The sequence below is a fragment of the Leptonychotes weddellii genome, chromosome 3, assembly GCF_054177405.1.
Source record: "Leptonychotes weddellii isolate Sample4059 chromosome 3, ASM5417740v2, whole genome shotgun sequence".
NCBI classification, from domain to species: domain Eukaryota; kingdom Metazoa; phylum Chordata; class Mammalia; order Carnivora; family Phocidae; genus Leptonychotes; species Leptonychotes weddellii.
Genome location: NC_138371.1, coordinates 86909609 through 86937399, shown reverse-complemented (window position 1 = coordinate 86937399; position 27791 = coordinate 86909609). Strand labels below are relative to the sequence as shown.

General features: G+C 43.4%; 1 protein-coding gene across 8 annotated transcripts in view; it reads left to right on the top strand.

The window, feature by feature from the left end:
- MGAT5 (alpha-1,6-mannosylglycoprotein 6-beta-N-acetylglucosaminyltransferase) overlaps positions 1–27791 on the top strand; it is a 332440-nt gene that overhangs the window by 128163 nt on the left and 176486 nt on the right. For all 8 annotated transcript variants that reach the window (XM_081814571.1, XM_081814572.1, XM_081814568.1 and 5 more), the window contains one exon: positions 8154–8318. In XM_081814571.1, the coding sequence (XP_081670697.1) occupies positions 8154–8318 (165 nt within the window). The remainder of the gene's footprint in view (positions 1–8153; positions 8319–27791) is intronic.

Here is a 27791-nt window from a genome sequence, read left to right as displayed (position 1 = left end):
GGAAGGCAGTGAGGGTCAATCACTGAGCTGTATCTGGGCCGGGGGTTATCTTCTTACCTGACATCAGGTACTTGGGCCAGTATCTTGGGGAGGGTGGAATTCACTGCACTGGAGGTATATTCAAATAGCATTTAAGCCTCCCTGATTGTCAGAGTACTGTGAATGTAGAAAATGGAGAGCATATAGACTATAAAGCAGTGAAAAACCTTGGCGTCTCTCGGTCCTTGACCCTGGGTAGGCTTGCTTTCTCTCCTAACGTGAAAGAAAAGAAGTTCATTTTCAACGGGAGCAGCTGTGTGAGTCACCATTTCCAAACTACTTAGCACAAGATAGAAGACGCTGTCAGTACAACACACAAGGGCAAGGATGATGCCACGCCCATTTTTGTACTCTTAGAAAGAAAGAATAAAAAGTAAAATACTCCCTATCCCCAAACCCAGATAAATTTTGATTTCCCTCCAGTCCTTTTTTAAAATGCACGTCATTTAAAAAAATTGGAATATTTCATATATGGCTTTTTAAACTCTTCTTTGTTGTATTTCCTCATGCCATTAGATATTTTTAATGTCCATACACTTTTTTTTTTAAACCATCCATTCAATAAATAATCAGTGAGCTCCTGACAACACCCGGTGGTGATAAACAGAGATGACAAGACACCTGCTCTGCCCTCCCTGAGTTCCAATCTAGTGATTTATTCTGTCTTATGAATGGATGGACATATGTAATTTAATCTTTTTGTTGGGCATTTGGGTAGTGTCCAGTTCTTATCTATAATAAATAACACTACAGTGTCCTTGTACATAATGAATGGACTGGCTTTTGCTTATTACTCTAACTATATTGTCTTTCTGTGGAAAGGTCACTGTGAAATTAAAAATATATAAGTGATGAAACTTGACATTCTGGCAGTCAGTGGAAAGGAGAGGTTGGGGCTAATTCTTTTTTCATTAACACCTTCCTTTCTCATTAGCGCCCTGTCTTTGCTGGTTCTCCCAAGCAGCACATGAAGCTGCTCCTCATTGGCGCTCTGCCTCTGGAGGCCGCCGTGGTGAAGAGGGACTTGGATTAGGAGCAAGCCCAGATGCAAATAATTTTTTTTGCAGTTCAGATGTACGTCCTTGCTCATTGCATGGTTGGTTCTGTGCCAGTGAATCATGCTGGCTACACCTTCAATGTAGCCTGTGGTGGCTGTGCCCCGAGTCCTTGACTCGTGGGCTCTACAGATTCTGATGGAGTGCTTTGAGGACAAAGCCTGGTGAAGGTTGGCCTGGAGGACAGCGGGCTGGATAACCACTGCTTTGGAAGCATGTCCCAGGGGAACAGGGTGGGCTTGCATAGGCCCGAAGTGCCGCCTTTCTGGGTCATTCCTCAAATACTGATTGCCTGTATAATCTGGGCAATTGGGGTTTGCTGCCCTGTCTCACAGCTTTAACCGGTAGACCTATAAACTGATAGACTTTTTCTACCAGCAGGACCCCCCCTTTGTCCTGAAATCCTATCTCCATGGGCTCCAGCTCTGGAGGCACGTCTAGCTGGCAGTGAAATCGCCTTAGCTGTCCTGCTCAAGAATGTGGCAGCATCTTCCAGCCCCTACTCACCCCCTGGAGGCATGCTTTCTGAAAATGAAAACTCACAGAAGCTGTCAGGGCACTTGTTCTGAGATTTTTGTCGATCTCGCCCTTGATCAAAGCACTTCTAGTATGATAGAAAGCAAAGCTAACTTCCCCCAGAAGGACATTTTAAATGTTTTCAATTGCTTTGATCTCATCTTTGTCATGTACAGTAAGTTTTAGGAATACAGAATTGCGGTAGTGATGTTGGGATTAAATTTTTATGGCTAAGGCTTTGAAGCACAAACAAAATTTTAAAAGCCTGTTAGTAATTGAAAATTGTAATCCTGCTGAGGACACATTTTACTGCTATAATAACTGTAAAACACAGTGATAAATTTAAAAATGTTACACTAGAATTTGAAGGAATATTTTTGCCCTAATTTCTTTATTAAGCTCTATAGAAATTATCCTTGGGTGTGCAGCCTTATTGGATAAATGGATTATCATTAAGACTAAAACACAAAAATGTTCTGGTATTTAAAATTGCAATTAAACAGCTGTGCTGGTTTAAATGTAAAACGCAAAGGTGAGAAATAATTTCATCACCTAGAAAGGTATGATTTCCTTCGCCTTATTGGTGGGAAGACTATAGTCCATTTATTTGTTGGTTTATTATTCATCTGTTCACTTATGTAACACACACATAACTGAGTACGTAGTGTGCCAGTTGGTAGACACAAAGATGGGCTTGACATCATCTTTGCCCTTGTGCATTTTATTGGCATAAGTGTTGAACTGTCTTGAAATAGTGACTCAAACAGCTGCTTGTTGAAGATGAACTTCTTTTCTTTCATACTGGAAGAGAAAACATGTCTATCCAGGTAAAGTGCCTAGAGAGTCCAGGGTTTTTGATTGCTTTATATTCCATTTTCATTTTGAGGCAGAAAGTAGGGAAATGCGGACTCTTCGTTATTTTTAGTGTGGGAGTTGCTCACAGAACAGTGCCATCAGTGAGTCTTGAGGATGGTTGGGATATGATTTAACAAAAGCACGTGGCAGAAGTGCAGAGGTTAATCCCCGATAAATGTGCTCAGAAGCAGCAGGTCGGAGATGCCTGCTGGCTGGCAGGTCCATAGAGGTTCTTCAGAGGCAGTATGGCACAGTAGGTAAGAGCCATTGGGTCTGGAACCAGACTGTCTGAGATGGAACCCTTGATCTGCAATCACCCGGGGCAGATTACTTCACCTCTCTGTGCTGTGGTTTCTCATCTATAAAATGGAGATGGGAACAGTAATACGTTCCTCATACTGTCTTGGCAGGACCCCGTGAAGTAACCCGTGAGAGGTGCTGAGGACAGCAGCTGACACATAGAGCTCAGTCGGTGGTGGTGGTGGTTCAGTTCGGAGCATAGTTGGGATGGTGAACGTCAGCATCCTTCTCATCATCATGACTTCCCAGAGTCGCACCATGTCACGTAGTCACAGAGGTCACCCTCTAGTAGGTGAGGTCAGGAAGAGATAGTAGGTCACCCTTATCGGTGACTGTATTGTAGGAATTGAGGAAGACTGCCTTCTTGTTTTTTGACATTTTTTTGGTATAGTTGACACACAATGTTACATTAGTTTCAAGTGTGTGACTTAGTGATTTGACAAGTTTGTATATTATGCTGTGTTCATCACTAGTGTAATTACCACCTGTCCCGTTACATCACTATTACAATGTCGTTGGCTGTATTCCTTATGCTTCGCCATTTACTCCTGTGACTTACTCATTCCATAACTGGGAGCCTCTGTCCCACTCCCCTTCACCCATGTTGCTCATCCCCCACGCCCTCCTCTGTGGCAGGTGTTTGTTCTCTGTATGTGTAGGTCTGATTCTGCTTTTTGTTTTTGTTTTTTTTTCATAAGGTATTTGTCCTTCCCAGTCTTACTATTTCACTTACCATAATACTCCCTAGGTCTATCCATTTTGTCTCAAATGGCATGATCTCATCTTTTCTTATGGCTGTGTAGTATTCCTTTGTGTACACCACATTTTTCTTATCCATTTGTCTGTTCATGGGCACTTAGATTGCTTCCATAATTTGGCTATTGTAGTAAATAATTCCACAATAAATAGAGGGGTGCGAATATCTTTTTGAATTAGTGTTTTCCTATTCTTTGGGTCAATACCCAGTAGCAGTATACTGGATTATTACTGGTATTTCTATTTTTAATTTTTTGAGGAACCCATTTTCCACAGTGGCTGTATCCATTTGTATTACCATCAACAGTGCATGAGGGTTCCTTTTTCTCCACATCCTCACCAACACTTGTTGTTTCTTGTGTTGTTGATTTTAGCCGTTCTGATAACTGTGAGGTAATGATGTCTCATGGTACTTTTGATTTCCCTTTCCCTGATGATGAGTGATGGTTGAGCATCTTTTCATGTGTCTTTTGGCCATCTGGATGTCTTCTTTGGAGAAATGTCTATTCATGTCTTCTGCCCATTTTTTAATTTGATTATTTGGTTTTGGGGGTATGTTACCGAAGTTCTTTATTTGTTTTGGAGATCAACCCCTTATCAGATATACCATTTGCCAATATCTTCTCCCATTCAGTAGGTCATCTTTTTGTTTTGTTGATGGTTTCCTTCACTGTGCAAACACTTTTTATTTTGGTGTAGTCCCAATAGTTTATTTTTGCTTTTGTTTTCCTTCCCTCAGGAGACATAACTAGAAAAATGTTGTTATGGCCAATGTCAGAGAAATTAATACCTGTGCTCTCCTCTAGAGTTTTTATGATTTCAGGCCTCACATTTAGGTCTTTAATTCATTTTGAGTTTATTTTTGTGTATGGTGTAAGAAAGTGGACCAGTTTCATCCTTTTCCATGTAGCTGTCGAGTTGTCCCTACACCATTTCTTGAAGAGCCTATCTTTTTCCCATTGCATATTCTTGCCTCCTTTGTCATAGATTAATGGACCATACAACTGTGGGTTTATTTCTGGGCTCTGTATTCTGTTCCATTGATCTATGTGCCTGTTTGTTTGCCGGTGCCATATTGTTTTGATTACTACAGCTTTATAGTATATCCTGAAATCTGGAATTGTGATACCTCCAGCTTTGATCTTCTTTCTCAAGATTGCTTTGGCTATTCAGGGTCTTCTGTGGTTCCATACAGATTTTAGGATGATTCGTTCTAGTCCTGTGAAAAATATTGTTGGTGTTTGATAGCGATTGCGTTAAATCTATAGATTGCCTTGGGCAGAATAGAACACATTTCAACAATATTCTTCCAATCCGTGAGCAGGGAATATACTATCTTTCCATTTGTTTGTTTCTTCTTAAGGTTGATGTGACAGTTCTGTATTCTACCTAGGGTGTGTCCCACCAGTGACTACCACCCATAACTATGGGTTGGGGGGCTCTGTCCCATAGTCCTCTTGCCTTTTAACAAAAAGACAAAAAGTTGCAGAAGGTTACCAGCCCTCGAGAGACCATCAGCACAGGCTGGGCCTCTGTCAGCTCCTGTAGGGAGAAGGGCTGATTCCTTCATTGTACTTCGTATATATTTGTAGCAGTGCCTCCAAAACCTTAGTGAATGGAGGTCACACAGAATGTGAGTTCAGTGACTGTTCTCACACCTCACCTGTACAAAGGGGCAGTGAGGAAGAAAGGGCTGGGAGCATATACCTAACTCAGTGGCTCTCAAATTGGGGTATTGGCATGTCTGGAGGCGTTTTTGGTTGTCACATAGAGGGATTGCTACTGTCATTCAGGCGCCGGAGGCCAGGAGTGCTTCCCAACATCCTTCAATGCACGGGACATCCCTCGACAGCAAAGAATTGTCTGACCCAAAGTGTCAATAGGGTCAAAGCTGAGAAAGCCTGATTTAACCCATCCTAGGGGTCCAGGGCTTCTGTGTCTAGCTCATCTCAATTGCTGGTAATAGCTAAATGTCATTTTTACCTGTGGACTGCTTGGCTGGTGATAGGACCTTCAGGCAACGAGGCTGGAGATGGAGGGGCTTGATATCCTGTATCTGAGGGGTGGTTTTGTCACATACTGCAGCCACCTCCCAGTGGCACCACTGCCTCTGTCCGCATGGCCAGCCTCTGGCAATCTTCAGAATTCTGGAGAAGCAGTTGATGCTTCAGATGCACCGTAAGAGCAAAGCTGGTGGCTGGCTCCTCTTTCTGCCAGCGAAGGATGAGCCAGGGGTAGACTGTGAGTCACGCTGACCACGGGACTGCAGCTCCTGGAGGAGAGTGAGCTCATGACCCTTCGATCAAGTGATAAAAGTCCTCCATCACTCAGGAAGAGATTTCTTAAGGAAGGATGAGAGCATTTCCCAGATATTTTTTATTTATATGTGTAGCAGGCAATAATTATATGGTGCTTATCATGTACCAAGTGGTGTTCAGAGCATTTTGTAAAAATTAACTCATGAAGTCCACATAACAATGCAAAGAGGTAGATTTATTCTTAGCACTCCTTGACAGATAAGGAAACAGTGGAGAACAAGCACGTAAACTGAGAAACTTGGGCTCCAGAGTCTGGGCCCCTAACCATAGTGCTGTGGATGAAAGACCTTGAATTTCACACTTGGGTTCTTTTTCTACCTTGACTCTTGACTTCTGGCTGAGCTGCTGAGGCATCAGGGAATTAGGCCAACCCTATTCAAGTCCCCATTCCAGTTTATTATCTCTGTCACTGTGAGCAGGTTACTTCATGTCTGTGAACCTCCGTGTTCTCTGTAAAATGAAGTCATTTTACCCGGAGGAGGTGAAGATAACGTGGGGTTTCTTAGATTTGTGTGTGTGGCATGTTATAGGCATTCAGGAAACACTAGATCCCTTGTGCCCTTCTCTGCTATAATATTTTTAGCCCTGTCGCTCTAATGTTGTGGCCAGTTCTTCTTACCTGTAGGGAAGAGACGGGCTGAAGAGTGAGAAATAGCCCTGGTCGGGTGTTTGTTAGAATGAAGGAACGAACCACTTCAGAGGTTAACATCGTGAAGAAGTCCGATGATCCGTTTGGGGAGAGCGGTGGGGAGGTTGCGCTTATGTCAAGCGGAGAGCACCAGACTTTGAGGAGAGAGGTGTGGGTTTGCTTTCTGCTTGCAGTATTTAGTCTGCTCCAGCCATGCCTCCCATCTGTAAACCGCCAACAACACAAACTTCCAAGTTCGTTACACACCTTTGTTTCTGTTCTGACAACCTCCCTCTCCCCCTGACAAAATAGGACAGGCTGAGTGCTTTCTGGCCAAGGTTCAGGGTTGGCTGGCTGCGTTCTGGGGTTGGTGAATTAATCTGGTGTGTGCTTCTCTCCTGGCCAGGTGAGATCACCTACTCAAAGCAAGTTTGCCCTGTTCCCAGTACAAGGGAAAGTGGCAATTTTGCATTTATCTCAGTTCAGGACTTTGCATATCCTGCTCCCCACATGGTGCTCTTCTCCCCTGAACCACTCCCAATTCATTCATGAGGCTGAATTCTATTCACATGGATGGCTAGCCTGGTGTCCTTCTGCTTTTCTCACATGTGCAGGTCAATATATCTTTCTTTGATTATGAGTTTCCAGAGGAGAGAGGCTTAATTAATCTTCTTGTGTGTGTGGAATACCTTGTGTTCAAACTTAGTAAACGCTTATGTATACATGAAGGTAAATGTCTGTCTAGAGAGAAGTGCAGCATTTAACCCACAGTCTGGTGTGTGAAAAAGGGAATCAACTCTTTTTTTTTTTTAAGATTTTATTTATTTGAGATAGAGAGTGAGCGAGAGCACAAGCTGGGGCAGGGGTAGAGGGAGAGGGAGAAGCTGGTTCCCAGCTGAGTAGGGAGCCTGACACAGGGCTCGATCCCAGGGCCCCAGGATCATGCCCTGAGCTGAAGGCAGACGCTTAACCGACTGAGCCACCCAGGCACCCCATTAGAATCAACTCTTAAATGAGAGAATATCCCCAGCATCTAGAACAGTGCCTAGCACATAGTAGTTGTTTTATAAATGTTTCCTGAACGAATGAATGAATGAATCTGGTCTTAATTTAGGTATCTTTCTAAATCTCATTGTAGTTACATCTGAGTTAGAATCTGGAACCGTAGTTTTAAGTATTACCATAAATAACCAACAGAAGTAAAGACTTGGCAAAAAATTGGAATGTACTGGAATATAGAACACTGAAAATAACAATGTACTTGATCCAGAAGGTACTTCAAGACCTCGCTGCACTTTGGGATTGTCATTCTATAGGTCAGAGCATCATGCTCTAAGAAGAAGGAATTTAATAGAGTGCTTTGGTAGGATGCTAAGTAACACCAAGTTTTCTCTATTGCCCTAGTGCCTGGGAGTAATTTTATGTCACCTACTGCCAAACTCGCATGGCAGAAGAGACCAATGTGTTTTGTACTCTCTGGGCCACTCGAAGATGGCCTCCATCATCTTTAAGATAGGGTTTGTTCAGACACGTCTTCAAGCAGTACTTCTTGACTGTGCCACTTTTTTTGTTCTTCATGTCAGAGAGAGACGGAGGAGGAGGAGGAGAGAGAGAGAGAGAGAAAACGCACCAGACAAACATACAGAGGCCGAAGACTTTTTTAACTATCTGCATTTTCTTTGACAGATCTGAAGAAAACTCTTGCCGTGCTATTGGATAATATCTTGCAGCGCATTGGAAAGTTGGAGTCCAAGGTGGACAATCTTGTAATCAATGGCACAGGGACAAACTCGACCAATTCCACCACAGCTGTTCCCAGCTTGGTTGCACTTGAGAAAATTAATGTGGCAGGTAAGAATGGTGGTTGTGTGCCCTGACGTGGAGGCTGACCATGCTTTGACCTGGGGGAAGGATAAAGGGGCACAGTGGTTCTTATTGATATAAATCCCATCAAACTTGGTATGGCCCCTCTAAAGCTGATTTTAAGTTTACTTTTGATTAATGTGTTAAAAGACTTTTACAGGCCCATCGTGATGTGTAATATCTGGTGGTTTCTGTGACATATTTCACATAATGAGCTTCTCGAATTCACTTTTAATGAGAAGATTCATAGCATGGATAAGTGAAATAGAGAGGTTATCTGGGAAGCTCATGTCAGTTAGAGGTCCTTTCTCCTTCCCATTTTCATCAGTTTCGAAAGTCTGTCCCATACAAGAGATTCTCTCCTTCCTGTTGTTAAAGAAGTCACCATTGCAGAAAAATGCATCCTGTGTGTACATGGGGAGATGGAAATTCTAGAAATGGGGCTGATGAAATAAAGGGCCCCTGCCTGATCTTGGGCTGCTTCTATCGCCACTCCTGGACACCACCCTGCATTTCTCACTGGGATGCATTTTGTCTAGCCCCTTCCCAAAACTGGAATCTTGGATGAGAGAAGAAGCATAGATTAAAAACAAAGTCCAGATCACGCACAGCCTGGATTGCCCATAGCTTACGTTGGATGCCCCCATTGCACTACCCTGGGGTTGGCCTTCGAGTCCCTGTGGCCGAGCCAGGACTTGCTCTCATTAGAGTGACAAAGCAAAGAGCCTGAGGATTAGGATGAGATGCTTCGGGTGAACGGTTGTAAATGAGTTGTCTGCACTCCTGGTGGGGGTATCCAGTCTCTACTTAATGGATAAAATAAGGAGCTGGGTTGCTTTCTGCTACTTTGAAAATCAAATTTAGTGTTCTTTTTGGTTTCTCTCTACCTCTGACTTGTACTGTAGAAATGTCCGGACTGAAGTGGGAGGGATTCTTTTCCTTTTCTACCTCCCGGTGTCAAAACATTTAATTGTTTCCCACTATGCAAGCTTGTTGTATTATCTTTCTGTTCTGTTCTTTGCCCTTTAGCAAGTGTTAAATTACAAAATATATTTCTAATAATCCAAAGTGTCCAACCAAAGAAAGGTATTAAAAATAACTTTTAATTACAACACAGAGGCAGTGTCATCTGGGCCATAAAGCCTCTCTTCCCTGCAGTTTCCAACGGCTTCTGTAATTAGACAAGAAAACCTCCCACTGTGTTGAGCTGCTTATTAATAAATGGAACCCATGCCTCTCCGGGCTCCACTCCTCCACCCTTGTCCCCAGCAGAAAATGCTGTTGGAAAGGTCCTATCTGATTTCATGGCAGTTCTACATTGTCCTATTTCCAGAGGTGGAGTGGGGTGCTCCTCCTTGACCTTTGCCGCCTCCTACCGTCTCTGTCCTGTACAACCCGTGTAAACAAGTCTGTTGTCATTCTCTGCCTGATGAGGGATCTTGCTACCACTGACTGTCCTGTTTGTGCCGGGCTCACTGGGAGACTAACCCTGCCTGGGCTCCAAGTACCCGGGTCCAGAATTGTAGGTCGACCTCCAGGAATGACATGGGAGGGAGTTGGTGACTACTTCTTTCCAGTGGGATCCCAGCCCCATGTATTGAGTGAGTTAGTTGACTCAGTTAACACATTACCTCTTGAGCACATTCTCTAAGTTGTTGGCTCTGATGGGTCTCCTTTCGCCATGCCACTGGTACTGTGTTTTTACTAATATTTAAAGAACCAAAGGATTTTGTGTGTTTTGTGGGGTTGGGGGGGGGCGGGAGGAGGGAGCAGATTTAGAGTTGTGCCTCTGATAATTAATCTCATTCTCCCTCCTTTGCATCTTTTGTTTGTGAGACACTCTGTCTTTGAAATTTTTAATGGCCAATTAGGAAAATAATCTATAGGCACAAAATCCCATAGACGGTGGCCATGTAAATGGGGGTAGCTATCAGGCTTCTCACAGGAAGGTACATTTTGAAGGTGGGTAGGATTGAGGCATAGGGGCCTCATGAAAGAGATACAGACTCCTAGAAATGGATTGTGACCCCGAAAATAATTGGAAGGAAGGGGAGGAAACTAACATCCAGCAACCATCCAGGAAATACCAGTTACTGTTTGTGACCCTCAGAGAGACATGGTTTTACTCAGTCTTCTCAACATCTAGGAGAAGTTAGTGGTTTCACAGGTTTTTTTATGGAGTTTGAGTGTTTGAGGGGTGGGGGGTACCTTTGGTATTGGAGTCCCTTGAGCTCAGCTTAAGACCAAGCACCATAAAGAGAAGAGTGTTGGCTCTGTCTTCCTTGCTTTCATTTGTAAATCATCACAAATGGGCAAGTTTTAAAGAATATGCTGCCGTTTTCTTAGAGGTTCCTGGAGAGCTGACAGTTTCCTGGGATATTTAATAACCTGTCTAGTAAGGAAGGTCTCTGTATCTTAAGGGTCTGTTTTTGTGGCCAACCTGTTTAGAAGCAAGCTTGTCCCTCTGTGCGCATGTGCATTCCTCCCTTCGAGAGACTGCTGGGCACGGCAGACATAGATGTGAAACAGAGAATAGAGCCATCCTCCTTTATTTCCCCTAGAGGGTGGGGGCAGGGGGCTTTATACTTTGTCGGTTAAACAACATATATCTAAACTCTTTGCCTTGTCTGTATATTAGAGTGCCAAAAATAAGGATAAGAACTTAAGTTTGTTAGCCCTTGTTGAGGAAAAAGCCGTTTATTGCTTTTGTTGCCCTCTCAGCCATGGCCCAACTGTCCCCAAACCCCTGTTGTCATAGCAGAAATGGCTCTGGAGCTGGGAGAGAGTTTATTTTTATAGGGTTCCAATCCTGACTGAGTGAAGTTTTTCTTTCTCTCTTTTTGCATTAAGACATGTGGTAATTGCTCAGAAATGTTCTCCCTGGTGTGTCTTTACTGCTTACTCTGTTGTCTTATTGCTCACTGATGTTTCTGATTGCTTACTGTTGTGTCTTATTGCTTGCTGATATATCTTCTGGTTGACTCTAAACTGCTTCTAAATTGGGTACCATGGCAGTTGAAGAAGGGTTCCCTAAATATATTTTCTTTTTAGGGATAGCTCTGTGTGTGTGTGCCCTTCCTCTGTTGAGCTGTGTTTTCTGTACCTTTTATCCAAAATGGCTTTTCTTTCTAAATTATTCGCTCTTGGGCTTTTTGATGATGTGAAAGGGATGTTCCCCTAGAGAAATCTAGCTGGACATGACCTTCATTGAAATCAAGAATTAGCTTGAACTGCATTTTTGAGCTTAGTTTATCTTGCTGAAGATGAAGGTGGATCAAAGAAACTAAAACCCAGATTAAAAAAAAAAAAAAAAAATCCCCATCCTTCAACCAGTCGCCTAGTAAATCAGTTTCTCCTCCCAGAAAGAACTTGAATGTTTCTTCACCAAAATTATCCCCTTTCAGAATGATGCTTTTGTTTTTGGAAAAAAACAATTCTGCTTTTCTCTATTTTTATGATCTTAAATTATGACACAGAGTGAATAGCATTGGATCTGGAGTTCTTTGCCATGTGCTAACATAGGGAAAGGTAAAAAATTAAAAAAAAAAAGTGTGATCTTGAAAGTGCTTGCCTTCTGAGGCCCGGCAGTATCCACTTAATCTTTGTTTTGCCCATAGCGTCTTGTTCAAAGCCTAACTGTTGAAAGTACTCAGTAAATGCCCACATGGATTGGATGGTGCCGGAGGGGACAGCATGTGGTTTCACTGCTAAAAGGAGTTTCTCCTTCTGGTTCCTCTTTTCCATTTCTGCTTCTGTGGATTTGCTTGGAAGTTGGGCTTGGCATCTCATTTCCCTTTCTCAAACCTTAGCAAACACCACCTATGAAGTAGGATTTTTTATTTTTTATTTATTTTTTTGGCCTGTCGTGTCTGAGCTTCCCACAGATGCTTCCGTGCTGTGGAGCCTTCCTAGAAGGTGATGGTTACAACTCTAGATTGTAATATTTCGGGGATTGGGCACATTGTGCCTCTCTCTCCATCAGTTGGGGGAAGGCATGAGTGCCTGCGTACCTCCGCATTTATTTATTTATACTTAAAAGAACCAGTTCTTGTCTTTCAACATTAGTTGAATAACTGGCCAGCATGGAGGGTTTGCTGAAAGGCACCGCTTAATGATAACATTGCTTTTGCCTTACGCTCACTTACAATTGCAAGGTCATTTGGGAAACACAGTCATAGACTCGAAGGTGCAGGCACAACTCCAGTGGCTGGTTTCTAATATTGAGCCTACACGGAACGTTAGCTAGGCCTGCGTTTCCCAAACGTGAGTAGCCACATGCAGTATATTTCCAGTATGTGCTGGTGAAGTGCAATGTATTTGAGCTTGGATGCTGTTCTCAATAAAAAGAACCGTAATTATTATTCCACCATTTAAAAATTGCAAATGAAAAATGTCCCTGCTGAGTTTCAGGACTTGCATTTGGAAGGGCAATTTTCCCCCCTTTTGTGCTGCTAATGGACCTTGAAATTAAGTTGCACAGGTGTTGTTTCTTCTTTGGGTCCCCCTGGTATCTGTTGTGTTGGGAGTAGCACCTGAAGTGCTCCAGCCCCCTGCCCAGCTCCACAGGTGGCTTTCTGGGGGATCAGCTAACGGCCAGTCTGTGACACCCCAGATGCTGCCGAGAAGCAGGGCAGACTGGAGATTGCAGGGTGCTTTCTTATTAATGTGAGCGAGAAACGACTGTATTTCTCCCATCTACACGTTGCTTTTTGTTTCATTCTTTGTAAGGGCAGCACTAAAGACTTGGCTACTTGTCGGAAACAATTCTTTTGGTATCTTCCTAGAAAAACGTGTATCATTGTTGGTGTGGTTTTCAAACTTTGTGTGGTCAGGCTGTTTTGATTTTTATCATGGAGAAGGAGGAGGGCAGGAGGAGGAAGAGAACGAAAAATACAATTCAGGAGAAGTGATGTTGACCTTTGAGCATTGTACTTACAGCATTGATTCTCAACTGCAGGCGATTTTGCCACCCACCCCAGCCGCACTTGGCAGTGTCTGGAGACATTTTTGGTTGTCACAACTGAGGAGGTACTATCGACATCTGGTGGAGGCCAGGGATGCTGCTAAACATTCTACAGTGTACAGGCTAGCCCCACAACAGGGAACTATCTAGCCCAAAATGTCAGTTGTGTGGTGTGTTTGAGGAACTCTGACTTACGAGGTAGTGTTGGAATCTGGTGTTCCACATACAACCAGTGCAGAAAGATGCCTAGGATGTTGGGCTCAGCTGATGGGCCAACCGAGGCATAAAGCCTCCTTCTCTCTTGCTCGCAAGGCTGTTGGCAAGTCCTCAGCCCCAGCCACTTTTAGCTTTGCAACTGATCTTTGAGACCTCCAAGAAAGAGATTTTTATAAACTCCCAGGAGGCTCTTGGGATGCTGACCTTAAGAAACTCCTTTCCTGGATCCAAACCAGTCAATTTTTGGCAACAGGCATTTTACTCCTGCTTATATAGAAGGTAATTATTTCTTTTTATGAAAGAGCTGCTAATTCAGAATAATGGTGGCAAAGTAGTCTGAGAGAGTAGATTTAAATTACAGGAATGTTTTAGAGGAAATTCTATTTTATTAACTTTAAGCAGGGTATATAATTATCAAGACACAAGAGAGTAAATTAAGTTAAGGAAAACAACACAGGTCCCCAAAGATCTACTTCTCAGCACGAAACAACCTACACAGCCTATTTGGAGCAGTAGAAAAGGAGACGATCCTGAAAAAGGTAGGTTGAGGGAATCTGTGGAGAGTTTTCAGTGTAGAACTCAGGAGTTTGTATTTGTTCTGTAGGCAGTGACAGCTGAGGAGGCTCTAAATAAAGCAGGAGGATAATGAGATGAGACCCATATGTTCAGAAAAGAATTAATGGCCATGTGGAAGTGGGGTGCTTCAAAGGGGGTCCAACTGGAAGCCAGGTGAGAGTTGAGTGGGGGAAAGAAGGCTTGAAATGAGACATGGGCATGACGCCCAAGGGAAGGGGGGATTAGAGACCCATGGCTGGTGGAGCTGACCTGAGGAGGACAGTGGGGACCATGCGAGAGGACCGGGAAGGAGCTGTCATCATGACTGGGTGTTGCCTTTATTGAGAAAATAAGCCAGCAAAGACAGGATCTTGTGAAGACAGTAGCCATATGTTAATGCAGGTTGCTTTGCTGCAAGGCACGTGTTGAGGAATATCAGTTTAAAGGAAGTTGGAACATCGGTTCCAGCGCTCAGGCCATGAAAGACTTCACGCAAGGCAGTGTTTGAAGCCAGGCTGCCTGGGTTCGAATCCCAGCTCCACCACCTCACGCCTGGTGACCTTGGGCATCGTTCTGAACCTTTCTATGGCTCTGTTTCCTCATCTGTCTGTACAGTTGGGGAAATAATAGTAGTGCCTGTTTTCATGGGGGTTGTTGATGAGGATTAAGTAAACTACTTAGAATGGATGCCTGGTACAAATTCAGCACTAAATGAGCGTTGGTTAATTACAGTTTAAAAGCCACGTTGATGGAGCTTTAATTTTGTTGATGGAACAATGGAAATTGCATTGACTAGTTATTCGACTATCACCATTGATATTGAATATTGTAGTATTTGTGTAGTGCTGTTATAGATTAGAAAATATTTTCACATATGTTACTTCATTTGAGTGCTTTAAACTTACACTTCCCAAATGGACCTTTTTTATCAATACTTAAAGGCTTAGCAGGAAACACATATATTTGTCAATAATCTCTTAAAAGAGGCCAAAAAAAAAAACAAAAAACTTAAACAGAGAGGGAGTTGGGGGCCCATGCAGTTGGCTAGTTCAGAAGATGAGACTGAGCTCAGCCCTCCTGGGTACAGACATGGGGACCATCTTCAAGTAGCTCAGCTGTATTGGCTTCTGAGTTGACTTCATTCTCAGGCCATCTTCTCGGGGTGGTGGTTGAAATGGTCACAGAGGGGTCTAGGTTTCTGGCAGCATTGTTGGGGAGGGTTCTGATCATCTAGTCACAGCACTCAATGACATTCTGATTGGGTATGCCTGGATCATGCATCCTGATCACCTCAGGGTTTCATGGTGGGGGGAGGGTCCCTAGAAAGATTCCAGGCAGCGGATAAAATAGGTATGACTACCACAGACACATGTCACATTATGGTTTGGATTTCCAGAATTGTCTTAAACCTGACTCAAACTTTCTTTCCTTGAGGGTCCAGAGGACACAGCTCCGAGAAGGCTAACCTTTCTTCTCCCATTTTAAATGCTGCTCTTCAGGCTGAATGTGCCACAGCCCCACTGGGAGCTAGCCTCGCCTACACCATGCTATTTCTTCGTGCCGTTACACATTTACATGTTCCTGTCCTCAGCCCTTCCATTTTTCTGGCTCTTAATTATCCTCTTTTTCAAGACTTCTCTAAAAGCACTGTCTCCCATAAAAAGCCTTATAGAGACCCCTCCAACCCCAGAGGTTTCTGGTGCCCTTGCTTTATGTTTTCACCACTGCTGTGTACATCCTTGGACCTTCCCATGCTTCATCTGTCTCTACAGCCAAGCTCTAAGCTCTTTGAAGGCATGGGCAAGATATCCTACATTTTTCTTTTGAACCCAGTACCTAACTGAGAGCCTGGCAAATAGCAAGTTCCCCATAGGTGTCCAGCTGAATGCACTCCTCCCTCTCCGGGACATGCATCAGATCAGCCACTGTCCTAGAACTTTTATCACAACAGTGATGACCACACAGTCAGTTCTAGATCACTGTTTTTGCCCCTGGCCTGCTTTGACATTTTTCTGAATACTTTAGGAATTCCCAAAAGCACCTGGAAAGTTGACTGCTAACTTATTCAAAGGGGAAAATGCTTTTGCTTTGCTACACTTTCTGAAAACTAAGGTTCCATAATATAATTGGATTTGTGATTTTTGGTGGCTAATTATGTAAGTAGGATTTAAACAATTCTAACGAGCTATAATAGAGATTGCTCTGAATGAGTAGTCCTTGCAGAAAAGCAGGAACCCACTAATCTTAATGCCTTTGGACTTGTTACTGACACTTCAAGGAGTACATGGCTTTTTTCATTTCAAAAAGTCAGAGTATGGGGGCGCCTGGGTGGCTCAGTCAGTTAAGCGTCTGCCTTCGGCTGAGGTCATGATCCCAGGGTCCTGGGATCTCCTTCTCCTTCTCCCCCTGCCAACACCCTGCTCATGCTATCTCTCACTATCTCTCTCTCTCTCAAATAAGTAAATAAAATCTTATTTAAAAAAAAAAAAAGGTCAGAGTATGTATCCCTATGGGGAATGCTGTTTTTCCCCTGCCACCTGAGGGTGGTGAAGAACAGGAGCCCTTAGGAACATGCACTGCGGCACTGACCTTGGGAACTTGTATGGGCTTTACTTCTGTGGGTGGAAATGCCTCTACCCGGGGCTGTTCTGTGGATCAGAGATAGGATATAACTGGAATAGACTTGTTTGTTTTAATCTGAAGGCGACACATCCCACTTGCTCTAATTGGGCTAAATGAGGTGTGTGTATACAGTGTGCTATCAGCCTGCATATGGTATTGATTCAGGAGACATTCCACAGCCACGGCATGGCATATGCTATCCCACGGATACTCCCTTGACTCTGCCACTCCATCCCTTACTTGTTCTTATTGACACATATTTCAAAGAGGCATTCTAGAGCCTGAGATTTAAAAATTCGAAAAACTTGTAGAATTAAAGTTGTTTCCATGAGGGCAGGGGACTGTATATATCTCTGGGTGGTTAAAACCGTTCCTTAGGTATGGAAACTTGTGGGGTTTTGGTGGATTTTCTTTTAAGCTCTGCTTTTGGCTTTGCAGATCCATAACTTCTAAAATTAGGAGACCTAAATGAAAATCAGTTGCTAGTTTTTGTTGATGTTTTTTCCTCCTTGGTGTATCTCGGAAAAGGCAGAGAGAAAATCTGTGTGGTGAAGGTGGTCTGAAATGGTTTGCTGAGTTTAAAAAGGAAGCAAAGAGGCATCCAATTAGTGGTGTGGCTGAGAGGGCTTGAGCCGCCCCACCGTTCTGGGCAGCAGACGTCCTCCTCATTACTGTCCAGAATGGTCTCCTCTCTCCATCTCCCTCCTTCCGTGTGGCCCTTCAGCAGATCTCAGGGGCAGGATCCCAGCGCCCAAGTCCACTCATGTCAAGCTGAGGACCCGTAGTACTGGCAGGGCCAGTGGAGGGGCTCGTGTCTGGGCTCGACGGAGGGTTGAAACTGCATTTTGATTTGCCTTGTCAGAGTTGGCCGGCTACACCATTAGCTGGTGTGAAGCTGTCCTGATGTTCCATGTTGGTGAGCCTTTCGAGTCCACATTAACGGTGGGAACTTGCTCCCTACCCCCGTGCCGCTAGAACTGGGCTCGTGAAAGTCCTTACAGAAGAGCCACAGTGAGCGTCAAGTGAAGGCCTTGTGCTAAAGCTTCCCCGCTGTGGGGGGACAAGCTTGAACGGCAGCCGTGGGATTGTGGTTTCGACACACACTCTGGACCCTGACAGCCTGGGTTCAAACCCTAGCCCTGCCACCTCCTGCCCGTGTGTCCTTGGGTAAACCCAGTCAGTTTCCTCATCCGTAAAATGGGCATAAAGTACCTGTGCCATGGGATTGTTGTGAGGATTGTGAGTTCATACATGGGAAACGCTCAAGACCAGGCACAAAATCATGTGCAAAAAAGCTTTTGGCCATTGGGACATGCACTTCTTAACCTGACCCAGAGTTTGGCCTGTGAGCCAGAGGGTAGCAGCAGATGGTCAGTGCTTACTGAGTATGGAAACTACCTAGTCCTAATGCTGTATTTTATAGAGAAAATAGTATAGGGACCTGGGAAAAGGGATCTCTGGAAGCCGCTTGGTAGTCACAGGCTAGACCTGGTCCGGCGTTAGACAACTTGACCCGAACTCCTGGAGCCTTTTTGACTCGCACTTGGCATCTTATTTACCATCACTGAGCCCCAGCTGTCCTCCGGTGCCCGTGAGGATGCAGTAAGTTAATGCATCTGAGAGCCTGGTACAGTGTCTTCACCCCACTTACCTACAGATCCTGCTCTTTGGGGTTAAGACCTTGTGACAAGGGAAGAGGCACAAATGTAATATGGTGAACACAGTTGAGTATCTTATACAACCAACAGTGCCTGGATGGTGCCAGGCCGTGGAAAGGCAGCCAGGCAAGACACTAGGGCTTCTGTTGTGAACGAAGAGCCACACTGTGCAGTGGAGGAGAAGGAAGGGAGTATTGGCAGTGCTCACAATTCCTGTCTTGACTCTCAACCTAGAGCTGCTTTCACACTAGTTCAAGAGGACCTGTTGGTTTTGCTTGGCCTTTTGGCCTTGGGAATGACCTTCAAACTCTATAGCCATCTAGGGACAAAGATAGGGGTAGGAGTGACCTATAGGAACTGGCACAGAAGGAATTTTTTTTTAAGATTTTATTTATTTGAGAGAGAGAGAGAGCATGTGCGCACAAGCCAGGGCAAGAGGCAGAGGGAGAGGGAGAAGCAGACTCCCCGATGAGCAGGGAGCCCGACGCAGGGCTCAATCCCAGGACCCTGAGATCCATGACCTGAGCCGAAGGCAGACGCTTAACAGACTGAGCCACCCAGGCGCCCCAAAGAATTTTCATAATCATATGGTGGAAGTCATAGAGCCCTTGTCACAGCAAACTGAAGAAGTCGGGAAACTGTGCCTGACCCCTCGCTGTACCTTCTCATTCCAAAGTAGGGAGGGGAATTCCTGTGCTGCAGAGCTCAGCTCTCACGGGAAGACAGTCATTAACCTGTCTAAACTTTATGCTAATAGAACTTTCTCAATAATTGCTTTCATTAAGTATAGTTAATATAAGCAGTACAAGTTGTGGCAAGATTAGCAGAAGAACAAAGTAAATATTTAGGACTTTATTTCAGGGTTCATTTGGATTGGGGCAAAGAGAAGATTAGTAAAAGCTGAATCTGATGGTATCTGACCCTGAAATTTAGTAGACCACTTGACTGAAAGTCCAGTGGTTTCTCTTCAGTGGCTCTCTTGATCCCATTTGGGTGTCCTCCAGGTGACAGTTATGAGCTCTGTTCTCTCCTTACGTTTTTGGCCCCTGTCAGACAGAATAACATGGTGCTGAAGAGAAACTGCCTTCCCTGTACCTCCAGGAATGTTGTGAGGATTAAGAAGGTGGCTGGCTGTTGGCCCATGGCTGTGCCATGTAGGGAGGACTTCTGTTCCCTTGAAGTAGAAGGCTGTTAGTAGTCACTGAGTTGGCCAAGAAAGCCCATGATCAGTGCTTGCTCGTGGCTGGGCATGCTGACCTGTCATCTAAGGGTGCCGAGGGGTTCGTTCAGCTGTAGTATTCATGCCTCTTGGCTACCAGTGATAAAAAGCATCCATAATCTCTGTCTTTGAGTCTATGTAATAATAGGGTAGCATTTTCTTTCTTTTCCTTTGTTTCAAGATTTTATTTATTTGAGGGAGAGCACAAGAGGGGGAGCAGCAGAGGGAGAGAGAGAAGCAGACTCCCCGCTGAGCAGGGATCCTGACGCAGGGCTCGATCCCAGGACCCTGAGATCATGACCTGAGCGGAAGGCAGACGCTTAACCAACTGAGCCACCCAGGCACCCCAAGGGTAGTATTTTCAAAGGGAAGAATTTATAAACAGCGTTTTTCTTTTATATTACAAGAAAGGATAATGTTTCCGGGGGAAAAAAATTGGAAATGAAGCAGTAAACCAGGTGAGGAGATAGCAGAGAAAGAGGGTACTGTTTCCAGTTGGGCAGATTGTCAGGGAAAACCTCTCTGAAATGACACTGAACGGACACCCAAATGAGTGAGTGAGGGAGCCATGAAGGTACCTGAGGAAGGCTGTTCCATGCAGAGGGATCATGATGAGACCCGGGCGTATGCAGCACACGGCCATACAGGCTCCATGCTCAGGCTGCTGGCGTTCGAATCGGAGTTCCAAGAGCAGTATGACGGGGGCCGGCACATTGAGGGAGGTCATATCTCCAGCTCCTCATCTCTACTACAGAAATGAGCTCACGGGACATTGGGAAGCCACATGAAAACGTGCATAAGTAGAGCTGGCACCCAGTGCTTGGAAAATATTGGCCATTATTATAATGATCAAAATGTTGTTTCAGCAAATGGTTTTAAAAGGCTCTCTGTGTAACTTTGTTCCACAGACCTTTTAACCGAAGCTAACGAGCTTCAGAATTGTATTAGAGGCACCAGAGTAGGGGCAGGTTCTATTCATTTCAAAGAATAAGCTAAATATAGTCAAGACTTTAACAGAAGGATCACACATTTTGGGTGGGGTTTGAGCTTTTGGTCATGGAATGGGTACAGTTGGGGGAGATCAATTTCTTGTATATATTTTCCTGTCTATTCAAATATAAAACTCTTGTTGAAGAATGGAGTGTTGTTTTTACACAAATCATCCTCAGGTTTGGGGATGTTGCTGTGTGACCTCGAGTCCTCAGAAGGCCACAGTGAAGTTGTCATTAGTCCTATGTGGTATTTGTGAGGCTTGGCCTACGCCGGGTTCTTGATTTTAGCTTAATGTGTCCTGAAAGATGGTACTTGGATAAATAAGTCATAATGGTATATCTGGATCCAGGGTCCAGCTTTTCTCACTGTTTGAGTCAACTCTTCTACTCCCCTTGACTCGGGGTGAAATCTTAGACACATGGAGTCATGGGGTGAAGGTCTGGCCCCACCTCCCAGGCTCTATAATCCTCCCTTCTGTAGATGATATTCGCTCTCTGCCAACTGTTCTTAGTCTCGATAGGGGAGAATCACACATATCCCCCTGGCTGCCGGGTTCTCTCTGTGTGTTGCCAGGGCAGCAAAGACATGGACCTCAATGCAGGAAGGTCTCTGAGAAATAGGCGACTGGTTAGTGATTGGCTAGCTGGCATTTAGAAGATTTCAGAATGTCAGCTGGCCACCAAGTTGAGGGGTTCCAGGCTAGGAGCTGTGAGCTCTGGGGAAGGAGTGTAGGACCAGGACCCAGGAGGTCTGGGTTCCAAGCCTGCTGCTGTCAGACCTGACTGTGAGAGCATCCGGTTTTTCTATTTCTTTTTTCATAGCCAGGTTTTCATGGACTTTTAGAAGTAAAAGAGATGAGGATGACTTAATCTTTCCTCCAAAGTGAGAGACAGCAACCTTCCAAAATCCTTGGTGCACGATCCTCCAGCCTTATCTGAACGATTCTAGATGTTACACAGCTTCAGTGGGCCACGTTTGCATCACAGTCTATATTCCCATGGGCCAAATCTGGTCCACCGCCTATTTTTGTAAAGACATATGTGAAATACAGTCTTGCCCATTTGCCGTCCTTACATGGCTGTTTGGTACTACTGCTGTAGGATTGGGAAGTCGTGGAAGCTTATGGCCCCCAAAGCTAAAAATAACTATCTTGCCCTTTATAGAAAAAAATTAAAAAAGAAAAAATTTGCTGGCCCTTGGTCCCGGCAAACAAATGGTGTTCCCTGGAGTGCAGTGCCCAGCCTGCACCCCTATGGACTAGGGCCCTGGTAGGGCTCAACCCCTCTGACAGATAACAGCCTAGATTCAGGGCAACTCTTGTTTGGTGGTTTCACTTGCTGGTCTTGGCTTCGCCTTCCAGAGCAGGTCCTACTCATCTTTGCAGACGTGGATCATGTGTCCTGCAACACGTTCGTCTTGAGGCCGTATGTCCTCACTACCCTTGGGTCCATCAGCAGTCCATTGCTGGTGCAGTGTCTGGATCCCTTCTCCTCGGGTTGCCCTCCACTGAGCATGCTCCAGTTTGCAGTACTCGGCTCTTACGTGGGAAGCCAGAACTCTGTCTGTTCTTCCAGAAACTGAGTAATCCAGAGCTTGGAGGAAAAGAGGGGCCTCGCTGTGGGATCCTACACACCGGGCTTGTTGTATGCAGCCTGAGGGCTCAACAGTCACAGCATGCTGCTGCTGTGACTCCGGGACTAAACCCTCCAGTATTTTCTGTATGGACTAGTGTTAAGCCCAATAATCTGCCTATCCCTAGTCCTCTTTCACCTCCTGGCAACTCATGCTTTATTTATATTCCCAGAGTATGGAATTCTCCCTTAATTCCTATTCAATATTATTTTGCTTCTTTTTTAAATATTTGAATGTTATATTGACCCTTGAAGGTTTTTGTTGTCTTTTGAATTATTAGTTTTTTTCTTCCAAATGGGCCATCAGTATTTCTATTTTGGCTTTCAGTCAGCACTAGAGACAGCTTCCAAGTTGACATGGGTCCAGAGATCAACATTGTTTTTTTGTATCATTACTCACCCGGTATAAATACAGCTAATTAGTTAGACTGTCACTTTCCCATCTTACCCACAAAGATATTATGAAAGGGTTGAAGTCAAGATGTCATGTCACAGGACATTCCACCATTTTCCCCATTCCTGGTCTAGTACCCTTTTACAAAGGAGCAGGGGGGGAGTTGTGGACAGAGTTTAGTTGGTATTCTAAGTACTGTTAAACCGTCTGTTTAATAATCATCTCTAGAATTTTGCCAGGAATGACCAGGCAAACTTTCTAACTTTTCATAATCTTATCCTTTGCCACATTTAAGTATGCAGGAAACCTTTTACCAACTCTTGTCTTCTCAGCAGTTCCTTAAGAACAGTGCATACCTTCCCCATCCTTCAAATTTCATCCTACCTTGCCATCCTTTAGTTTTTTTTTAAATTATTTATTTATTTTTATTAACATATAATGTATTATTTGCTTCAGGGGTACAGGTCTGTGATTCATCAGTCTTATACAATTCACAGGCCATTCTCTAGATTTTGACAGTAGAAACTAAAGGCAGAGTTGTTGAAGACACTACAGAGAAGACTTAAAGCATTATATGAAATTAGAATGAAAATCATGACCTAGGTATGCCTTGTGTAGGGGTGTCGCACTGACCTCGGTAAATGCCGGTCCAGCCAACACAGCTCTGATTCATTTACTTTCCAACAGTATGGCGTGTTACTTCATTGCTGCACACCTCTTGTATCTCTTGAACCTTTATTTGTTCTTTGTAGAAGAGAGCTCACGCATCCTTTCCAAGTTGGTCTGATTCCCTTTGAAACAGCTGCTTTCTTAGTAAAGGATGCATTTGTAAACCCGTGACAAAGGCCAGCTCATCACTGCGGTACTGGTCTTTGAAGCCCGTCTCCTCTCACCCATTCTCAGACCTGGTGCACATGGCAACGTCAAGTCTGAGAGAAGGGGTCCGTGGATGGATGAGTACACAGTGTCTCTTCCTTACTGTGGCTGAACAGATCAGATTTGTGAGTGTTTACAAAGTAGACCCCCAAAAACAGCCACTCTGTATTGATGGGTTATTATGTCCCAGGCACAAATAATCATTTTGAAGTGTATTACTATTCCTTTCTCAGAGCGGACCTGCAAAATCATCATCCCAATTGAAAAGCAAGGCATGTCAGGGTAGGGGATGGTGGAAAATCTGCCCAAGCTGGTGGTGAGAGCCTAAGCCGGGATTCAGACCCCGGCTGGCTTGAACCTGAAGTCCACGTTCAAAGATGCCGGGACGATAGAATTTTACTAAACATCATGCAGAAAGATCACACATGGGGTGTTTTTAACATCACACAGAAAGATCACACATGGGGTGTTTTTAAAGATAAGAATAGTTTAAGCTCAGGAGAGAAGATAATCTAAGAGCCAGGACCTTTTTGGTGGTTTGGATATGATTGCAAATGTTTCAGGTGCCAAGCATATTTTGTTTTGTGAGTTTTGATGTTTTTGGTCGTCTTTTTGCTGTCATGTATTAATCGCCCTTTAATTTTTTTCTTACCATTAAATATTCCAAATGAGATCATTTTCTCTAGAGACATACCAAGAACTGTTTTCCAGTTTTCTTTTTTTTTCTGATTTAAAAATTTGAAACACAATAAAAATGCTTGATAGGATGATGTAAAGTCATTGTAGGAAATTTGGAAAATAGAGAAAAGAATAAATAAGAAATAAAAAGGACCTGTAATCCTGTTATCTAGAGTACATGACTGTTAAAACATGGTTTTTCATTTCTCCTCTTTTTTTTATGCATGTAGAACATAAAAACAACAATTGTACTCTGTAATTTTTAAATCCTGACTTTTAAGGGAGCATTCTCTCGTCTTTTTTATTCTCTGAAAGCTTTATTTTTAAAATAACTATATAATACTATCTTACTTCATTAACTAGATCCCTATTTTTAAATCCCCACCCCCTTTTTCCTATTACAAAGATCATTGTACTGAACATAAATCTCTGCATCTCTGATTCTTCTCGGGAGAAATTCTTAGGTATAGAATGGCTAGACCTAAAGTATAAACATTTTTTTTTAGGTTTAATTTTGTTTTTATCAAAATAAGTACATCATTTTAAAACTCAAATAACATGGGCTCCTAACAGCCACCGTCCCCTGCCCTGTACATCTCTGTTCCTGCCCCCGTCGCTGACTTAGCTTCTCCAAATGCAAATACCTTTAACCCCTTTTAGTTGTTTCTTCTATTACATATTACCATATTTCTCATTACCATGTTTATCTTGCTTTTCCTTATCTTGCGGTTTTCAGCATTATCTGCTGATTTTCTGTAATGGAAGATGGGAACTAAGCTTCCTGACACTACCTGCAAATCTACATCATACTCTGCCATCCTGCACCATTGCCAGTCCTTTCTCCCGCAGACGCTTCCTCTCCGCATCCTCCAGAACCCTGACATCCTGCTGTTGTTACTCTACTCTATAAAGACACTGCTTAGCCATCTAGTTAAATAGCATGATGCTGAATTGCCTTTTTGATGCATCTTTTTGTTTTCTCTCAGAGTTCGTAATTTACTGCTTACATTTCTTAGTTTTAATTAATTGGAAAAATAAATATTCCCTAATCACTTTCAGGGTGCTGGAAATATATCTGTGAACAAAACAGACAAACATCCTTGGCCTTACCGAAATTCAGCGTTAAGGTTTTCCGTCAGAACCCCTCTTCATATGGCCCAATAGATCGGAGAGTCTATCACAGATAAATTTTGTATTAAACACCTTTCTTCCCAGAGCCTTCTGTCCTGCTGCAGTCTGGCCTGGTGGCTTTCTGCACCTGCTGTTCAGTTGTATCCTGAGGCTGCCTGTTTCCCTTGTCCTGAGTGGCCTCTCCTCCTCCCTGGATTCCTGTCTTCCTCTTTGTTGGTTTATTCCCTCATCCAGGTGAAGCTCTTCTTCGAGTAGTTTCCTCAGAGAGAGGATATAAGGGGAGAGTATTTTTGAAATTTCTTGAATGTTGGAAAATGCCATTTTAAAAAATTGAGGTATAATTGACATAAAACATCATTTTAGTTTCAAGTACACAACTCGATGATTTGATATCTGTAATCTTGTTAATGGAAAATATCTTTATTCTATGTCTTGAATAATGCCAGTGTCTTGGCTGAATGTAAAATTAGTTGAATGTAAAATTCTAGGCTTAAAATTCTAGGTTTCTTTGACTTCTGGTTTTCAGTGTTGTTTTGGGGGAGTCCAGGGACTTTCTCATACCTGGATGTGACCTGTGGCCCCTCTGAAAGCTTGTGGAATTGGCTTTCTCCCCTGTGTTCTGACATTTCTGAGCTGGTGTGGGCCATATTTCATCCCGATTCTGGCCCTTTCATGGACTCCTTTCATTGGGATGTTTACTTCTTTCTTGTGAGGAAAGTTTTCTTGAACTATTTATTTGATAGTGCTCGCTCCTTCCCCTACCCTACTTTTCCTTTTAGAAGGAAATTGGAATTTGCACTTACATGATGATTTATCCTCTCTTTATTCTTAACTTTTCTCTCCTATTACCCTTCTGTTCATCTTTTTGCACTGTTTTCTGGAAGATTTCTACAGCTTTTTAAGCAGCTCCTCTACTGAATGTGTTAATTCTTCTATTTTAGTCTTCCTTTCCAGAAGTGCTTGTTCTCTCAAGTTTCCTTTATTTGTTTATTTTTTTAAATAGCATCCTGTTCTTGTTCTGGTTTTATGAATTGGCCTATTTCTTGGCTTATCTGTCAGATATTTATTCCACTGTGACAGTATCATCACATCATTTTTTGTTTTCTGTATTGTTTCTGTTTCCCTTACGTTTTGTTTTTTTTCTTTCCCTTTCTTTCTGTTTATGAGTGCATTTTGATTTCTTTCATGTTAGCATGTTTTCTCAAATGCCTGGTAACCTGCAGGTGTTACTTCATCTTTGAGGGGGAATCTGTCTGGAATGCCCTGGTGGGCCATGGATGGGCCATGGGTGAGGGCCATCACCTCACAGGGAACCAAAGATGGCATCAGAAGGCCCCAGATGTCTGCATTCGTCTTTTCTCTCTCTGGTTACTTTCCTCATAGAGGAATCCTTCGGGGCCCAGGAGACCAGAAGTGTCACCGCGAAAACTCTGCTACACAGCTGCAGACAGGGGCCTTGTAAAATTTGGAGTGAGGAACCTCACTTCCACTTCTCTGTTCTCTATGCTATTCTAGGTCTAGAACTTTTTTTTTGGTTCAGGGTCTCCAGAGAGTGAACCTTTGCCATTGATGATCTGAAGCCTCTAGTATAAGCATGTTAAGCCTTGATAGACATTACAAGTTATACTCTCACCAATAAAATGAGTATTCCTGTTTTATATTCTCTAAATTCTTGATATTTCACTTAAAAAACTTTGCTGATATAATAAATAGAAAATGATATCTTACAAGTGTTTCTGCGATCACTAGAGAAGGTGGATGGTTTCCCTCCCTTTCATGGGACTTGTATATTATAGGAACAGCCCGTTCTTGTCTTCTTTTGTTTTTATTCTCTTGAGCACTCACTGAGGTTTGAATTCTGTTGCTGTTGTCTAGAAAGGAAGGCCTCCACTATATTTGTCGTCTTTGTGTGATTGTCTCTCTGACGTGGCATTAGCAGCCTCATACCTGTGATTATAGAGGCAAAGAAATGCTTTATCTGGCACACGGTAGGCATTTCTTTTCAGATAGGTCAGCATCACTTCCGGTAAAAGCCTCAGTGCCCATCCTAGACCTGCTTCTGCCTCTTAAAGCGTTACATACAAATCAAACCAGTGGCCAGCAAATGATGACCCACAGGCCAGAATCTAGCCCCCAGCCTATTTGTGCAAGTCAAGTTTTACTGGAATGCAGCCATGCTTATTTTTAGGTATTGCCTGTGGCAGCTTTCATACCTTCGTGGAAGGAGTTGAATACTTGGGACAAAGACCATTAAAATCCATAATATTTATGATCTAACCCTTTAAGAGAAAGTTCACCATCCCTGAACTAGAGGTTTGTTGGTTGCTTAATGCCCTAGAAGTATTTGCAAAGGCGCACAAAAATTGATGGTTCTTTATTCTCATGAATAAAAACTAGTAAGTGTGATTGTCATGCCTTCTGCAAAAACTAATAAGTAAGCTGACATTGGCAGTCCTCTTTCTTCAAATGACATATGTGAGTGAAATCCTTGTTTCAGCCTCCCCTTTTCTTTTTTTTTTTTTTTT